This window comes from Papio anubis, chromosome 4 (assembly GCF_008728515.1).
Source record: "Papio anubis isolate 15944 chromosome 4, Panubis1.0, whole genome shotgun sequence".
NCBI lineage: Eukaryota > Metazoa > Chordata > Mammalia > Primates > Cercopithecidae > Papio > Papio anubis.
Window position 1 is genome coordinate 36,574,026 of NC_044979.1, and position 18,947 is coordinate 36,592,972.

Consider the following 18,947-nt stretch of genomic DNA (forward strand, 5'->3'; position numbering starts at 1 on the left):
TCTTTGATGGGAGACTTTTTATTACTGATTCAATCTCACTGCCTGTTATTGATTCGTCTATTCAGATTGTTTATTTTTTTCTGGTTCAATCTTGGTAGGTTGTAATTGTCCAGGAATTTGTCCATTTCTTCTAGGTTTTCCAATTTGTTTGCATATCATTGTTCATAATGCTCTCTTATGATCCTTTGTATTTCTGTGGTATCAGTTGTAATGTCTCCTTTTTCATCTGTGTGTGTGTGTGTTTGTTTTTTTGAGTTGTGGGTGATATATTATGCAATATTGTTGCAGAAGCTAATACGTACTTAAAAAAAACCGTTTAGGTTCAGGGGTACATGTGCAGGTTTGTTCTTAGGTAAACTTGTGTCACAAGGGGTGGATGTACAGATTATTTCATCACCAGGGTATTAAGCCTAGTACCCAATAGTTATTTTTTTCTGCTCCTCTCCCTTCACCCTCAGGAAGGCCCCGATGTGTGTTGTTCCCCTCTATGTGTCCGTATGTCCTCATCATTTAGCTCCTGCTTATAAGGGAGAGCATTCAGTATTTGGTTTTCTGTTCCTGCATTAATTTGCTAAGGATAATGTCTTCTAGCTCTATCCATGTTCCTGCAAAAGACATGATGTCATTCTTTTTTATGGCTTCGTAGTATTCCATGGTGTACCACATGTTCTTTATCCAGTCTATCATTTATAGGCATTTAGGTTGTGTCCATGTCTCTGCTATTTACAATAGTGCTCCAATGAGCACTCTTTACAACACTATGTGCGTGTGCATGTGTCCTTTTGATAGAATATTTTATATTCCTTTAGCTATATACCCAGTAATGGGATTGCTGGGTTGAAAAGTAGTTCTGTTTTCATCTCTCTGAGGAATTGCCACACTGCTTTCCACAAGGGTTGAACTGATTTATACTCCCACCAGCAGTGTATAAGCATTCCTTTTTCTCCACAACCTCACCAACATCTGTTATTTTTTGACTTTTTAGTAATATCCATTCTGACTGGTGTGAGACGGTGTCTCATTGTGGTTTTGATTTGCATTTCTCTAATGATCAGTGATGTTGAATTTGTTTTCATATGCTTGTTGACTGCATGTATGTCTTCATTTGAAAAGTGTCTGTTCATGTCCTTTGCCCAGTTTTTAAGGGGGTTGTTTTTTCTTATAAATTTAAGTTTTTACAGAAGCCAGATATTAGACTTTTGTCAGATGCATAGTTTGCAAATATTTTCTCCCATTCTGTAGATTGTTTACTCTGTTGATAGTTTCTTTTGCTGTGCAGAAGCTCTTTACTTTAATTGGATCCCATTTGTTGCAATTGTTTTTGGTTCTTCATCATGAAATCTTTGCCAGTTCCCATGTCCAGAATGGTTTTGCCTAGATCATCTTCCAGGGTTTTTAATTTTGAGTTTTACATTTCATTCTTTAATGCACTTTGAGTTTATTTACACCATTTTATATAGTGTAAGGAAGCGATCCAGTTTTAATCTTCCGTATAGCTAGCCAGTTATCCCAGCACCATTTATTAAACAGGGAGTCCTTTCCTCATTGTTTGTTTTTGTCAGCTTTGTTGAAGATCAGATGGTTGTAGATGTGTCGCCTTATTTTTGAGCTCTCTATTCTGTTTTATTGGTCGTTGTTTCTGGTTTTGTACCAGTCTTATGCTGTTTTGGTTACTGTAGCCCTGTAATATACTTTGAAGTCAGGTAGCGTGATACCTCCAGCTCTGTTCTTTTTGCTTAGGATTGCCTTGGCTATTCAGCTTCTTTTTGGTTCCATGTGAATTTTAAAATAGTTTCTTTCTAGTTCTATGAAGAATGTCATGGGTAATTTGATAAGAATAGTATTGAATCTGTAAATTGCTTTGGGCACTATGGCCATTTTAATGACATTGATTACCCTTGAAAACTGGCAACAAGGATGCCCTCTCTCACCACTTGTATCCAGCATAGTATTGGAAGTCCTGGCCAGAGCAATCATGTAAGAGAAAGAAATAAAGAGCATTCAAATAGGAAGAGAGGAAGTCAAATTATCCCTTTTTGCAGATGACATGATTCTATATGTAGACAACCCATAGTCTTAGCCCAAAAATTAAGCTGATAAGCAATTTCAGCAAAGTTTCAGGATACAAAATCAACATACAAAAATCACTAGCATTCCAATACACCAACAGCAGTCATCTGAAATTTTATTTATTTGAGTCTTTTCTCTTTTCTCCTTATGCAGACTCGGGGCTTGTTGATTTTGTTTACCTTTTCAAACAAACTGTTTCATTGATCTTTTGTATTTTTTACGTCTCTATTTTGTTTATGTCTTCTCTAACCATCACTATTTCTTTGTGTCTACTAATTTTGGTTTCAGTTTGTTCCTGTTTTTCTTGTTTCTTGAGGTGCAACATTCGTTTATCTGAGATCTTTGTTCTTTTTTGAAATAGGCATTTCAACATTGCTATAAACTTCCTTCTAAGTACTACTTTTGCTCTATCGCATAGCTTTTGGTAGGTTGTGTTTTCATTTTCATTTGTCTCTAGAAATTTTTAAATTTCCTTTTTAATTTCTCTATTGACTCCTTGATTGATGAGGAATATGTTGTTTAATTTGCATGTGTTTGTAGTTTCCAAAGTCTCTCTTGTTATTGATTTCTAGTGTCATACCATTGTGATCAGAAACAATACTTGATATGATTTCAGTTTTTCAAAAATTTGTTAAGATGTATTTTGTGGCCTACCATATGATCTATTCTGGAGAATGATCTATAAGTAGTAGAGAAGAATGCGTACACTGGTGCTACTGGATAAAACGTTCTATATTTATCTATTAGGTTCATTTTGTCTAAAGCACAGATCAATTCCAGTATTTTCTAATTAATTTCTTCCTGATTGGTCTTTCCATTTTTGAAGGAGGGGTATTGAAGTCTCCTACTATTATTGCTTTGGTATTTATTTTTTACCTTCATGTTGATTAATTAATATTTGCTTTATATGTTTAGGTGTTCCAATATTGAGAGAACATATATTTACAATTGCTATGTCTTCTTAATGACTTGAGCTCCTTAATAATGACTTTCTCTGTCTCTTGTGAAAATTCTTGAGTTAAGTTTTTTCTGTCTGGAATAAGTATTGTCCCTGTCCTCTGTTGGCTATTATTTGCATGGAATATCTTCTTTCATCCCCTTTGAGGGATGAAAGCCTATGTGCATTCTTAAGGTGAAAGTATGTCTCTTGTGGGCAGCATATAGTAAGAGTCTTTTTTTTTTTTTTTTTCCTTGCAACTTTTATTTTAGCTTCAGGGGGTACATGTGCAGTTTTATTACATGGGTAAATTGCATGTCACTGGGGTTTGGAGCACAAATGAATTCATCACTCAAGTAGTGAGCGTAGTACCTGATAGGTAGTTTTTCAATTTTCACCCTCCTTCCATCCTCCACTCTCAAGTATACCCTGGTTTCTATTGTTCCCTTCTTTATGCCCATGTATACTCAGTGTTTAGTTCCCACTTATAACTAAGAACATGTGGCACTTGGTTTTCTGTTCCTACATTAATTTGCTTAGGATAATGGCCTTCAACTGATTCCAGATTGCTGCAAAGGTCATAGTTGCATTGTTTGTTTGTTTTTGAGGCAGTCTTACTCTGTCACCCAGGCTTCTGTAGTGGCACCATGTCATCTCACAAACCTCCACCTCCTGGGTTCAAGCAATTCTCCTGCCTCAGCTTCCCCAGTAGGTGGAATTACAGGTACCCACGACCAAGCCTGGCTAATGTTTGTATTTTTAGTAGACACAGCGTTTCACCATGTTGGCCAGGCTAGTTTTGAAATTCTGACCTCAGGTGATCTGCCCACCTTGGCCTCTCAAAGTGCTGGGATTACAGGTGTGAGTCACTGTGCCTGGCCAATTTCATTCATTTTTATGGCTGCATAGTATTCTATGATGTATATATACCACATTTTCTTTATCCAATTCACCACTGATAGGTATCAAGATTGATTCCCTATCTTTACTATTGTGACTAGTAGAGCTTTGTTTTTTTTAATCCGTTCAACCACATATATATATGTATGTATACTATATATACACACACACACACAATATATATTTGTGTGTGTGTGTATATATAGTATACATACATACTACATATATTTCTTTTTTACCTTTCTGAGTTGGGTGCAACCAGTTAATATTTTTTGATGTCACAATTTACATCTTTTTAGTTTACGTATTTCTTGATACTTTATTGTAGCCATCATTATTTTGACTGTTGTGAATTTTAACTTTCATCTTAGAGTTATAAATACCTATCTTTTGCAGAGTGCCATAGTAGTATTGGGGTATTCTGGATTTGATTGTATATCTACCTTTACCAGTGAATTTTGTACTTTTATATGTTTGCATGTTAGTAATGTTATTTTTTTCTACTTGAAAAACTCCCTTAAGCATTTCTTATAGAGCAGCTCTAGTGGTGAAGAATTCCCTAAAGTTTTGCTTGTCTGGGAAAGGCTTTATTTCTTCTTTTTTTCTGAAGGACAGCTTTGCTGTGTATAGCATTTTTGGCTGGCAGTTTTCTGTGCATCAGCACTTTGAATATATCATTCCATTCTCTCCTGGCCTGCAGGATTTCTACTGAGAAATCTGCTGATAGTTTAATGGATATTCCCTTATATGTAGCATGATATTTTTATCTTGCTGCTTTTAACATCATTTTTCTTTGGTTTTTGACAGTAATTATAAAGGGACCTCTTTGGGTTGACTCTGGAGATTGTTGAGCTTCTTCATATATCTGGAGGTTCATCTGTCTTCCAAGGCTTGAAACGTGTTATTTTTCATTTATCAAAAATTTATATTCATTAATTTTAAAGTTTTACATCTTTTTAAAAAGTTATCTATATTGTACTTTTATTTTTTGAACATATTAATCACAATTTAGAATCATTTTTTGTTAATTCCATTACACTTCTTGGTTCTATTTATGTTCCCTGTTTTTTTCCTTGGTTTTTATGGTTTTCAGTAAATTCTTACCTTTCAATATATTTATTTATTTTTGGTTGAATGCTAGACATTGTGTATTCAAAACTTTAGGGATGACTCGAGGCTCCGGATATTGTGTGATTTTCCTCCAGATAATATATTCTTTGTTTTGGGCAGTGGGATAGACAAGGATAAAGGTTAGGAGAAATTCACCTAAATTCAGTTAGGATGAAGTAATTTAAATCTAGGTTTCAGTCCTTTGGAGAACTGACGTTTTTCAAATTACCATTTATTTTAGATACATGAAAACAATTTTCTATTTATTTTAATACACTAAATAAATTCTCTGTTACCAGCACCTTCTAGGTACATTTTTCTTGTTTTTAGTTGGGTGAGTGAGCTAGATCTTAACCCCTAGTTAGGGAGGAAAGACTGTCTCATTGGCCCTTCTCTGTCCACCAGAAGCAGCAATGCTAACTTATATGCCATTACTTCTTGGCAGTATGTTCAAGAATTGGGTTCTCTGAGAGGGACTAACTTATATACCCATTGCTTCTTGGCAGCATATTCAAGAGTTGGGTTCCTTGGGAGAAAAGAGGAGGACTAGAAGGTTGCTGAAATGTTAATATGAGACATCTTACTTTGTTGTCTCTGACTCAATTCTGCAAGATAACATGAAGAGGATGTGCATGACTTTCAAGGTTCTACTCGGTCAAGTCACTTTTGCTACCACCTTTGAAATGCTGATGTATCTATACATATAACTACTAATACTGATCTGAGGGAGACCCCTTACTGCTGAGGTGGTGGCCTTGCTGAGTGGAAAACCTCATTCTCTACTCCTAATAGAACAACTTGAACTTTTGGAATGGAGTAGAGGCCCTTGAAGAGGGGGCTATAGCTATAAAGCTTGTGAAGATATTTGGCAACGTGCTTAATACGATACATTTAACTGGTTGGAAAAGATAAGCTTTTTTGTGTTCACAGCAAGCAAAGATGATTATAATCCAATTTTAGTTTTAAAATTGGGACTTGTGCTGAAACACCATAGTCTTGTGCGTAGCGTTGATTGCTTGTAGAAGACTTCTATTAGCAATCCCTTATACTCGGTGATCCTCAGAAAACTGTTTCTTAAATTCTTTTTTTCCCTTGATTAATATTTTAATATGGATACAAACACCAAGAGGCCTTCTTTGCAGTGTCATTTATCTCTTACAAATCTCATTTTCCTTTCAGATATTATCAGATGCGACACAGCCTCTTGAAAGTCAGAATTTTTCTCCTGTGGTGAGAGATGTAAGTTATGAGAAGAATATTTTTTCATAAATGCGTTTTTTCTATTACCATTTTTGCTCTCTTCTCTCTCTCTCTCTCTCTCCATCTTTGCCATTCTGTCTCTTCTCTATCAGTCATGAGACCATGTTTGTAGGACTAAACTGTGGATACTAAAGAAATGTCTTGTGTCATATACATTTAGGCAGTGATTACATCCAACGGTACCTTACCTGATAAATATAAATATATCCAGACACTCCGGGAGAGCAGGTAAGTATTGTTCAAATCCTCTTGTTTTATACATTTATTCTTATCTTGGAATTAATGAGCATTTTTTAGTGCTTCAATGGGAGTTCTTAATATTAGGTTTGTACAATATATAAATTTTGATGATGTTTGAAAATGTAGGAAATCCAAACTAAGTGGCTGGCTGAAACCACTGTGACTGTTTCCCACTTAACAGTAGTATAGCATCATTTTGGCTTTCTAATAGCCTGTGTAGATGTATGGGTAAGCAAGCAAAAATCCAAAAGGATTGTCCTTCAGGTAGCTTCTTATTTTTCTCAGACTTTTTACACATGGTCATGCCTCAGTTATTTTTTCAAAGGAAAATGAGCACACTAGACTTTCTGTGGTGCTTTCAGTTTGGGTTTTAGTTGAGGATTTGGACTCTCTTTTGTTTAGTGTAGTGTTCAGGAAAGTGAATTCGTGATTACAAATTAAGAGAGTTCTGAATAAACAATTGATGGAAATAAGAGGTAGTTTTCTCCAGGGATTCTTATTAGGGGGAAGATGCCAAAAAGTAATGTAGCGAATCTACTCAAGAAGATCATTACTTTAGAAAGGTCTTTAGCTAAGGCCCTTGTTTCCTTAATTGATTTTACTACTTAAAGTTTGAAAACATTAATTTTATTTTTTTGGAGTGTTCTGGTCTCCTCCAGCCAGTTGCCTTTGATCTGTGTTTATATCTATTCTGCTGGTCTTTTCACATTAAAAAAGGAACCCATGTACTGAAGTCTCAGGAGAAACCAGAGCTGGGAAACAACACAACACAACACAATTGTCTTATCTTCTTTTTCAGTGGTTCTACCTACAAGCAGTAAACAAAGAGATCTGCCCAGATCAAGCGTGCTATAGTTAGGCCTTTTCCATATGTGCTGGTTTGATTATAGTTACTTTTTGATGTGTCAGTGAAATATTCTGGTGTAAGACACTAAGTATTTAATTTTTTTTCTTTGTGAATAAGAGAAGCTAGCTCTATAACCCTATAGGAGAATTTCTTACAGGTAAAACTTCACATCTGTTTGTTTTTCATAGCTCTATGTTTTGATTCTCATCATCCGATGGTCTTTTACACTACTGATACTAGTGACAAGTCTAACATGACTGGTCATGATGATACCTTCTCTCTTACTTGTCGTATTTCATGTAGCAGCAGGTTTACTTGGCTCTGATTGCTAGAACTTGCTGCCCTCTTTCCTGATGGAAACTTGTGCCAAGATACTAATAACAAAGTTTGCATTTTGAAAGGAAATTTACTTTGTATTGAATCCTGCCTTATTCTTCTGTTCTTTTCATCACTTAGCACAGTGATTATTAACCTGGAATCTGGGGTTTGCGGGTACTGATGGGCTAGACAGTATTAGAATCTAGGAGTGAGTTTCTATTTTGAGCATTTGATATTTGGAATGTTTTAATTATACAAACTATAGAAAATATTGTTAGACAGAATGTATAATAACCAAATAATAGTGGTTCTCTCTGGAAGGTGAAATGGGAGACGGTAGTAGTTAAATGAGACCTCTTCACATCAGTAATAATGTGTGTTGGGGTACAGAGGGACAGGAATGTTTTATACTTATACTTATTTTTATTTATTTAAAATTAATGAAAAGGTTTTTGGGTTAATGTTCAAGAGACATTCTGACCTAAAGATTCTAAATAACAGAGCCTACTTCAGTCCCTGGCACCAGGCCATTTCTTTGGTTTCATGTTGATAACAGGGAATTTGATTCAAAAAATATTTAATGAGTAAATTCCATATTTAAGACAAAACATGCTGAGCATTAATGGGTTTGTAAAGATGGGTAAGTCTTAGATGCTGCCTTGGAGGCCATAGTTTGTGGGAAAGACAGAAAATCATCTGCCTGGAAGGTATAATTCCAGCAGAATAAACTGTTCAAGAATTAAAATAATGCCTAACACTAGTCTTCGTTTTCTACATTTAACCCGTGACATTTGTGACTCAAAGTCATGGTTTTGACTATTTTCAAGTGACCCTAAAGATATATGACAAAACAATTTCTAATATGGGTAATAATATTCTCTTCCTCAAATTGTTGCCTTCTGGGATTGTTGTGAGTAATAAATAAAGTTTCCAAGGTAAAGCCCCTTGCATGATTTTGAATTACATCTTCTGGAAGGATAAAATGTGAGACCAAGTTACTCAATCACAAGCAAACCAAGAAAAGGTCCAGCACCTGCACCTCACTAGTAATACTGGAAATTCATGAAATACATCTATACATCTACAGATATATATCTCAGAGACATCACGTCTATTGTTCTTCATTGTACAAAATGTAAAATAATTGAAGAAATATGTTGGTATAGGGAACTCACTCATGTTGAAATTCTTATTTTAAGTAATGTGAAGAGAAAATGTTGCTTCATTATTTAGGTTTTAGTATGATTTGTGGACAGTAAGATTCTGTTATTTTAAAAAAAAATAAAATTTTAATTAGCCCCTTCCCCTCTTTTTTTTTAAATAGGGAATGTGCTCAGTCACTTTCAATGGGCACCAGAAAGGTTTTGGTTCTTGGATCTGGCTATGTATCTGAGCCTGTATTGGAATATTTATCAAGAGATGGCAATATAGAAATAACAGTAGGTAAATAAGCCCTGATTTTTGAAGAAGAAAAATATATTTTAAAGCATGTTGACTTCTACATTTTAGAAGACTACTTTGTTTCTGAAATTTGAACATTTATTTTTGGAGATATTAAAATATATTTTACTCTGACATATCTAAAAATGTGACTTTTAATTCTTGAAATAGGCTCTGACATGAAGAATCAAATTGAACAGTTAAGCAAGAAATATAATATTAACCCTGTTAGCATGGACATTTGTAAACAAGAAGAGAAGCTGGGCTTCTTGGTGGCAAAACAGGATCTTGTCATCAGGTCAGTATCTGACAAGAAATGAGTTTCATATTTTTGTTGTTATTTCTTTTCTCTTATTTTTCTCTTTCTCTTTCACTTCTCTCTTCATACTCTTTTGGAGTAAACTTTTTAATTGAAGTATGGGTCCAGAAGGTGCACAAATCATAAGTATATAGCTCAATGAATTTTCACAAAGTGAGCACACTCTGTGACGATTATCTATGTCAGGAAACAGAGTATCAATAATTCCCCAGAAGCCCTCTTGTTGCCTCTTTCTATTCACTTACCCTGTCCTCTAAGAGTAAACACTATCCTGGCTTCTGACATTCAGTTTTTGCCTGCTTTCAAACTTCATATAATTGGAATCATTCAATATATGCTCGTTTGTGGCTGCCTTCTTCCATTCAGTGTTGTGATTATGAGAGTCATCTGTGCTATTGTCTGAAATAATAGTTTATTCATTCTCATTGCTGTGTAGTATTTCATTATGTGAATATACCATTATTATTTATTTGACTACTATAGATATTTAGGTTGTTTCTGGATTTTGGCTATTATAAGTCACACTGTTATACACATTTCAGTATTTGTCTTTTTGTGACCATTTCACCAAAACAGTAATTACACATTTCTGTTGGGTATATACTTAGAAGTGCAATTGCAGGTCATAAGGTATTAATGTTTTATATACTTTAGTATCCATTTTATTCTTTGGAGTTATAAAACTTAAATGAAATAAGTAGATTACTTAGCCTTATGACCATTTTAAGTCTCTCATAGCAACAGATCTTGAAATAGAGTATTACTAACAAAAATGCAGATCTAACATCTAGATACAGCGTTACATGAGATTTAATCTATAACTAAATTTGGTTTTGATATTTGAGTACATGTGTACACAAAGAAAGGAACAACAGACATCAGGGCCTACTTGAGGGTAAAGGGTGGGAGGAGGGTGAGGATTGAAAAACTACCTATTGGGTACTATGCTTATTACCTAGATAACGAAATAATCTGTACACCATACCCCCATGACATACAATTTACCTGTATAACAAACCTGCACATGTACCCCTGAACCTAAAATCAAAGTAATAAATAAATAAATAATAAATACATTTGGTTTTGAAATGTCAAAGTGATGAGAATAGTTATTCATTCTTAGAATTTTCCCAAGATGAGAGGAAGACAGTTATCTGTTCCCTCACAGTGATTACCTAATCACTTGCACAGATCAGTTTCAAATTGTATCTTTGGAGGAAGTTCTGTGATATTCTGCTTAAAAAAAAAAAAAAAAAGCAGGCTTGGAAATCATATAATGAAAGGTAGTTCTGTAAGCTGGCATTTTTACATTTCTCTTGATATCTTTAAATGTAGGCTAACTTCATGCACTTAAAATGTCACTCAACTTATAAAAATTTTATGAGCATTAATTTTTATTTAGAAAAAATTGACTAATGACCAACTAAACCTCTCTGATATTTACCATTAGAATGATCTAGCCTTCCAAGTAGAACAGTAATTTATTTTGACACACATAGGTACCTAAATATATCATTTTTAATTAAAAGTAAATAACACGATAAAATCCATTTGAAACAAAATCTGAAATAAAATGTGACAAGATAATGGACAAAGACATCAATCTATTAATATATCCAAATTTTAAAATTTAGCAAACAGGTGGCCTTCAATAAGATTTAGCATTAGCAAAATCTGTTTTATATTTAATCTTTTCTCATTTGGTATATTTTCTATGCTGAATAGTGGTAATGCCATTAAACAGTGTTATCCTATAGCATTCCTTACATTTTTTTTTTCTTTTTTGGAGACAGAGTCTCATTTTGTCATCCAGGCTGGAATGCAGAGGCACAATCTTGGCTCACTGCAACTTCCGCCTCCCAGACTCAAGTGATCCTCCCACCTCAACCACCCAAGTAGCTGGGACTACAGGCATATGCCACTATGCCTAGCTACATTTTGTATTTTTAGTAGAGATGGGGTACCACCATATTGCTCAGGCTAGTCTTGAACTCCTCAAGCAATCTACTTGTCTCAACCTCTCAAAGTGCCAGGATTACCACATAAGCCACCATGCCTGGCCAACTGTTTTATTTTTTAAGTTGAGGAAATAATGTTTTGATATAAACACAGTGATAGGGACTACAAAAAAATGAGTAAAGAATATGTTTCAAAAAAAATTTTAGTAATATGTACAATTCTCATAGTTTTAATTTTTCAAATTTAGTTTTTAATAATTTAATACAAAGTAGTAATTGATTTCAATGTTTCTTTGAAAATTCCACATGTATTTTGTATGTATTTTTCACAAGTGACATTTTCGACCTTTTGGAGTAATTGGGCTGGAGTCAACTTAAATAATTTGAGTATGTCCCATTGAGTGCTTCCTATATCATATTCGAGACGAATTATGAACTCTAATCGGTTTGTCTAAAAAGTGCCACCAGGCACAATCCTAATATTGTACTTCTCGGCCTATTATAAGGACAAGTTTTAAAATATTATTAGATCTTAGTAAAATTTTGATTGGGCAAGTTTAATATGGAGAATGTGATTTAAAAATTTCTGCTTAACTTTTAAGATGATGACATTGCACCTTTTCTATTAATATTTGCTTCTAATAGTTTTGCAAGTATTTTACTCAGTGGCTTCTAAAAGTCTACCAAATTTGTTAGCACTAATTCTTTTTGATTTAAAGAAACAAAAACACAGAGACCAGGAGCTTTTGATACTGATAAAAGACATACACAATTTTATTCTGCATTATAATAAATTTAAATAGCAATACTCTATTCCATTGGCCTGCTGAGGAGTAAATGCCTGAAAAGTGGTTTTATTTTTTTTTTATGAAGTAGAGAAAATCTGAAGTATGCAGAATGAATTTCACAAGTACAACGATATAGTGTGATATTGTTTACATTGGTTTTTATTTTTTTGTTGGTACTGTAGACAGCTTTACCAAACAGGTATTAAAAACAACTTAAATATTGTCATGTAATTAATAGGGTATTTTATTATTCCTAGAATAGAATATGGATATACTCATGTATATAACACTCATATTTATGAAAATTTAATTTCTTATGATTATGCAGTCCCAGAACCAAATTATTATACCACAGCCAAATTTGTTGAAATCTCAATCAAAGTTGAGCTTTGAGTACAACATTATCTGTTGTTCACCGTGTGGATTTTTAGCCATTTTGATAGCCTTTACACTGATCAATACCATTAAAGCCTATCTCCTCCTTGGGCCCTTTCTGGAGTCTACTCAATAATGTAATACATGAGCTGTAGAAATACAGGGACGAATGGATCAAATTCCATTAAATGTTAAAAAGATATAACTGGTTGCATGCAGAGGAAGGATATCTGGCTTTGGGGGAATCTGGGAAAGTTTTGTGGAGGAAAACAACTTTTTGGAAATTTCTTAAAGGGGCAGATATAATTTGGATTGGGGTTTTCTGTCTTGGGTTTTCCACTAAAATAGGGCTGCCTTTCTTTTTATCTCCACATCTTCCAAATGGCTATCAGGAAGTGGCAAACTAGGTCAAGATGGCCCATGTATTACGTTATTGAGTAGACTCCAGGAAGGGCTCAAGGAGGAGATAGGCTTTAATGGTGTTGATCAGTGTAAAGGTTATCAAAATGGCTAAAAATCCACATGGTGAACAACAGATGATGCTGTACTCAAAGCTCAACTTTGACTGGGTTTTCAACAATTTTGGCTTTGGGATTATAATTTGGTGCTGGGACTGCATAATCACGAGAAATCAAATTTTCATAAATACGAGTATTATATAAATGAGTGTATCTATTGTACAATAGCGTCTATTGTAGGAATAGTACAATATATTATATATAGTAGGAATAATAAAATACCCTGTCAATTACATGACAATATTTAAGTTGTTTTTTATTGACTATTTGGTAAAACTGTCTACAGCACCAACAAAAAAATGAAAACCAACATAAACAATATCATACTACACCATTGTACTTGTCAAATTCATTCTGCGTACTTCAGATTTTCTCTAGTTCATAAAAAAACACAAAAACAAAATAAACAATAAAACTACTTCTCAGGCATTTATTCCTCCTCAGGTCAATAGAACAGTGTTGCTATTTAAATGTGATAAAAAGGTGATTTTATTCTGTGGCCCACAGGGAGTCATTGATCATGTCCAAGGGAATATTTATTTATTTTACTTTCAACTTTTGTTTTACAATCAGGGGTTACATGTGCAGGTTTATTACAAAAGTATATTGTGTGATTCTGAGGTTTGGAGTATCAATGAATCTGTCACCGAGTAACAAGCATAGTACCCAGTAGATCGTTTTTCAGCCCTTCCTTCACTTCTTACCTCTTCCCTCTGGTAGTGCTCAGTGTCTATTGTTTCCATCTTTAATTCCATGTGTACCCAATGTTCAGCTCCCACTTACTTGTAAGTGAGAGCCTGTAGTATTTGGTTTTCGGTTTCTGTGTTAGGTTGCATAGGATAATAGTTTCCAGCTGCATCCATGTTGCTGCAAAGAACACGATTTCATTCTTTTTTATGGCTATGTAGTATTCAGTGGTGTGTATGTATTACAGTTTTTAATCCAATTCACTGTTTTTGGTGTGTTTTTTATTTTTGTTTCATTTTGTTTTGTTTTGTTGAGACAGGATGTCACCCTACTGCCCAGGCTGGTGTGCAGTGGTGTGATCTCAACTCACTGCAGCCTTGACCTCCTGAGCTCAAGTGATCCTCTCACTTCAGTCTCTGGAGTAGCTGGGACTACAGGCATGCACCAACATGCTGGAATAATTTTTGTATTTTTTGTAGAGATGATATTTCACCATGTTGTCCAAGCTGGTCTTGATTCCTGGACCCAAGCGACCCACCTGTCTTTGGCCTCCTAAAGTGCTGGGATTACAGGCATGAGCCACAGCTCCTGGCCCCAATCCACTATTGATGAGCATGTCAATTGATTCCATTCTTTGTTATTGAGAATAGTGCTGTGATGAATATGTGAGTGCATGTGTCTTTTTGGTAGAATAATCTATTTTCCTTTGGATAGATACCCAGTAATGCGATTGCTAGGTCGAATGGTAGTTCAACCTTTAGCTCTTTGAGAAATCTCTGAACTGCCCTCTGTAGCAGCTGAACTAATTTACATTCCCACCAACAGTGTATAAGTGTTGCCTTTTCTGAGAGAATAATTTAATCAGAACAGTAACTTAAGATGCAGCTTTAATACAGTTCAAGTACCTCGGAAGGTAGGGCTGAAAAAGGGAGTTTCTGATTAGTTTCTTCCTGTTTTTAAGCTTGTTGCCTTATGTATTGCACCCTCTTGTGGCCAAGGCCTGCATCACAAACAAAGTTAACATGGTCACTGCAAGCTACATCACACCAGCACTAAAAGAATTGGAAAAGAGGTAAGTTTTAATCATTTTAAACAAACTGAGTGAATCCATGGCATTGTTTTTATTTTATATTCAAGTTTTCCTTTTTCCTCTTTCCACCTGCTGCAGTGTGGAAGATGCCGGCATCACAATCATTGGTGAATTGGGATTGGACCCTGGTCTTGATCACATGTTAGCAATGGAAACAATAGATAAAGCCAAGGAAGTGGGAGCCACGGTGAGCCCAATTTGTGCCCAAAGGAGAACATGAAAATGTCTAACTTCTTGTGTACAGAATCAAAGTATGAGTTATAATATAGCAACACCTTTAATCAAAGTTAAAGAATTTTTTTGCTGGAGTACAATGGCATGATCTCGGCTCACTGCAACCTCCACCCCCCAGGTTCAAACAATTCTCCTGCCTCAGCCTCCTGAGTAGCTGGGATTATAGGCACATACCACCGTGCCTGGCTAATTTTGTATTTTTAGTAGAGATGGGGTTTCTCTATGTTGGTCAGGCCAGTCTCGAACTCCTGACCTCAGGTGATCCATCCCCCTTGGCCTCCCAGAAATTTTAAATAAAATCTTATAACTGCAAAAATATCTATATGGGAAAGCAATGTCCAGGTCTTAGGTAGCAACCAAATTTTGGAGAAACAGATGCTACTGTAAAATTTTGGCTTAATACAAATTTTAGACTACCTTGAAGATTCTGTAATAAGGTTTGACTTTTAAAAATGAGAAGAATCTTTGGGTATCAGAATATGTTGATATGAAATATCATTTATGAAATAGTACCTTTGACAAGGTACTATTGGGTGTAAATGGGATGATTCAGATTGTTTTAGGTTTTTTGAATGTGTGTATATATATGTATTCAAATTATATATATGTAAATATATAATTTGAATTCAAAAGTTAGTAGGAACTGACCAAGTAGAATTGAACTAAGAGTTGGATTTTTAACTGAACAAAATGTTAGTCACTATTTTTACAGTTTTTTTAAAAAACATATATATAAAATCATCTGTTATTTAATCGAATGGTACATGGCTTCGAAGATGTATTTTCGAACGCCTTAGTAACTTTAAGAATGAAAAACTGTAGCAAGTTTACTCCATTCACATCATTGTCCTCAACTGATTACTTTGACATTCTCTAACTTGTGAATTCTTCCTTATATATTGATTCTTTAATTTATAGATTGAATCATATATTTCCTACTGTGGTGGGCTTCCAGCCCCCGAACATTCGAACAATCCATTGAGATATAAATTTAGCTGGAGTCCAGTGGGAGTTTTGATGAACGTAATGCAGTCTGCCACCTATCTGCTTGATGGAAAGGTGAGGAATCTCATCCAAGCATAGTGATACCAACCTGCAATAACTGCCTGGGACAGTCTAAATACTCCCTGATCCCAAACCCTTTAATAATGCTGTCTCCATTATCTCCTCCTGTGGTATTTCACAGTGTATATTTTCTGCTCTGTTTAGCATGGTCTCCTTGTGGGTCCAAGCAAAGCCTGTGCCTATTCTTCCCTATGCCTTCTCACAAGTTGTTTCTGCCATTCAAAAATTCACTTCTCTATATATGTAAACACTGGTTATCTCTTGGTTTATTTCAGCATGACAGACATTTTCTGAGTATCTACTATGTGCTGGACTTTGGGCAAGTTACCCAAGACTGGCACGGAGAATGAAATTCATGACCTCAGGAAACTCACAGCTGGATTGGGGATGGGGTTTAGCTCTTAGAATGGAGAGTTTGTTGGGCTGGGGAAAGAAACTGCAATTTCTTCCCCAGCTGCCATGTAATAGAACATAAGAACTCTCTGAGTTTGGTATTATTTTCATTATTTTACAATAAGAAAGCTGTGGCTCAGAGATTATGTCTGAGGTCATTTGACTGAGAGTCAAACCCAGGTCTAACTAACTCTTAAAGATGTTTTTTTCTCCTTTTGCCAGATTACCTAATGGCTGGAAGGACAGACACGAGAATAAATAATTATAATTGAATAGGGAAATTTCCAAAGCATGTTAAAGTGGCTCAGAGGTACAGACAGGAGAACAGTTTAATTGGCCTTGGTGAAGGGGTTGAGGGAAGGAGGATGGGGAGAAGGAAAACTAGTGGAGAAGAGGATGTGCTTGGCCTTGAAGGATATGAAGGTGCCAGCTAGGCAGGGATGTTAGCACTCATGGTATGACAGTTTTACAAGGGGAAAAATCAGGTTTAGGGATTTAAGATAACAGCTACATTTAAAGAAATGGCAAGTGGCAGAGCCAGTACCCAAATCACATCTATCTGACTTCATAGTTTATGCTCATAGTTTGGAGAAAAATGTAATGAGACTCAGAGTGCCTCTTTGAATTGTGTTGTAGGCACTCACCCACCTTGCCCTAGAACTGGTCCTGCAGGGAATGATGAGTAATATGATCAGATAGATGTGTCTTAAAAAGATTATTATAGCATCAGTATTTTACATTGTCAATGTATCTGTGAATCGAAATGTATTGCAGGAGTTGACAGAAAGAATTTCTTAAGCAACAAGGTGAATGCCGTTATTAGCCATGGTCTTCCGTGCCTGTGATATAGAGAATAACTCATAGTTGGCTGTACCTTGGAATTACAAGGGGAGTTTAAAAAGTGCTTGGGCCTCATCCCTAAAGATTCTGATTTGCCTGGGTTTGGGGATTTTTAAAATCTCCCTAGTGATTCTAATATGCAGCCGAATTTGAGAACAACTGATTTAATGATCAGAGAACCACAGCTACACTTAAAATAGTACTAAACAAGCAGGACACTTAAACTTGGTGCCGGAATGTATGACATGTTTCAGGATAATAAACAGGATCGATGAGTTCTGGTCTAATTCCTGGCATCCCTCATAACATAGCCAAAGACCTGGCAGTTGAAAAGATCCACCGGATGTCAGTTTCCTGATGTGGAATGTGAGCACTGATGTTCCATCCAATTCTTCAGTTCTATGAATCATGAAGGTTTGGACCAGAATCTTAGTGTGATGTTTTACAAAGCACACATCCTTTTACATGCTACAGCCTGTCTCCTATTGCATTCCAACTGCTCCTTTTACCTTCTGCGATCTTAAGAGACTGGCCTATGTTTAGTATAAATTAACATGTGAAAGCAAGACAAATTCTTGTCTCAGTTGAGTAAAACACTTATTTTCAGGAGGCCTTATAAATGCTAAAGTTGGTAACAATGAAAGGGTCAGCAGAGTACAATCATCTAAAAGAAAGAGCAAGAAACTTGCTATCTGTGGGCCTGGCTCTGCCATTACTGGTTGTGAGCTTTGGGTTCCTTGTCGGAAGATGAGGACAATCACGCCAGCCTTCTGGGGTTCTTAGTCAGTGAGGTCACATAGATTGCAATCTGCCTAACAGCAGATTGTCAGGCATGTAATCAATCTAGCAAATATTAGCTACTTAAGGAAATTAGTAGTTGTGAGGGTTTAAGAAAAGAAAAAGGTTATTTTCAGGTAGCAGAAGTTGTATTTGTTAGATTTGAAGTTCTCTTCTTTCATCCTAAACTTCTTTTGTAAAAATGAGTACTTTTTGCATCTCTCTGACACTGTGGAGGATACCAAGAGAAAACATGACACTTTTCTTTTCTTTGCTAAAATAATACTCTTTTCAAGGTCCCACTTGCATTTCCTCTTGTGGATGAAGCTTTTTGTGACCACTCCAGCCTCTGTTCACTATTATTTTGTCTGAACTGAATCAAAGAATCAGACACTTCGTTTTTCCGTGTCTAAGAATTTTCTAGGTGCTGCATTATTCAGTCAGTAATTCAAGTGTATCAGTGTGTTTCCCAAGCCAGATTGTTAAACAACTTAAAACCTCTCTTGTATTCTTGCCCTTCACTCCCTCTGCCATCATCACCCTGCACCATGGAACGGGTCTTAAATAATTCACAGAATCATAATGGGGAACCAAGTCACTTCTCTGACTTCTACTTAAAATTGAAGCCTTAAACTTTTCCAGAAATTGGGCAGTGGCCTATGAATTTGAATATATCTCATTGTCTTATATCTTTGCAGTAATTTCTAGCCACTTGTACTATTTCTAACTTCTAATTTGATTCCTAACAATTGTGATTTTCTTCCACATATTCGGAGACAGT

General features: G+C 35.4%; 1 protein-coding gene across 9 annotated transcripts in view; it reads left to right on the forward strand.

The window, feature by feature from the left end:
• AASS (aminoadipate-semialdehyde synthase) overlaps positions 1-18,947 on the forward strand; it is a 70,268-nt gene that overhangs the window by 35,897 nt on the left and 15,424 nt on the right. For all 9 annotated transcript variants that reach the window (XR_002521170.2, XM_009203775.4, XM_009203774.4 and 6 more), the window contains 7 exons: positions 6,197-6,256; positions 6,438-6,505; positions 9,007-9,125; positions 9,294-9,420; positions 14,729-14,839; positions 14,936-15,044; positions 16,010-16,150. Coding sequence is in view for 8 of the 9 variants with exons in the window: in XM_009203775.4 (XP_009202039.1) it covers positions 6,197-6,256; positions 6,438-6,505; positions 9,007-9,125; positions 9,294-9,420; positions 14,729-14,839; positions 14,936-15,044; positions 16,010-16,150 (735 nt within the window). In the remaining variant the exon portion in view is untranslated. The remainder of the gene's footprint in view (positions 1-6,196; positions 6,257-6,437; positions 6,506-9,006; positions 9,126-9,293; positions 9,421-14,728; positions 14,840-14,935; positions 15,045-16,009; positions 16,151-18,947) is intronic.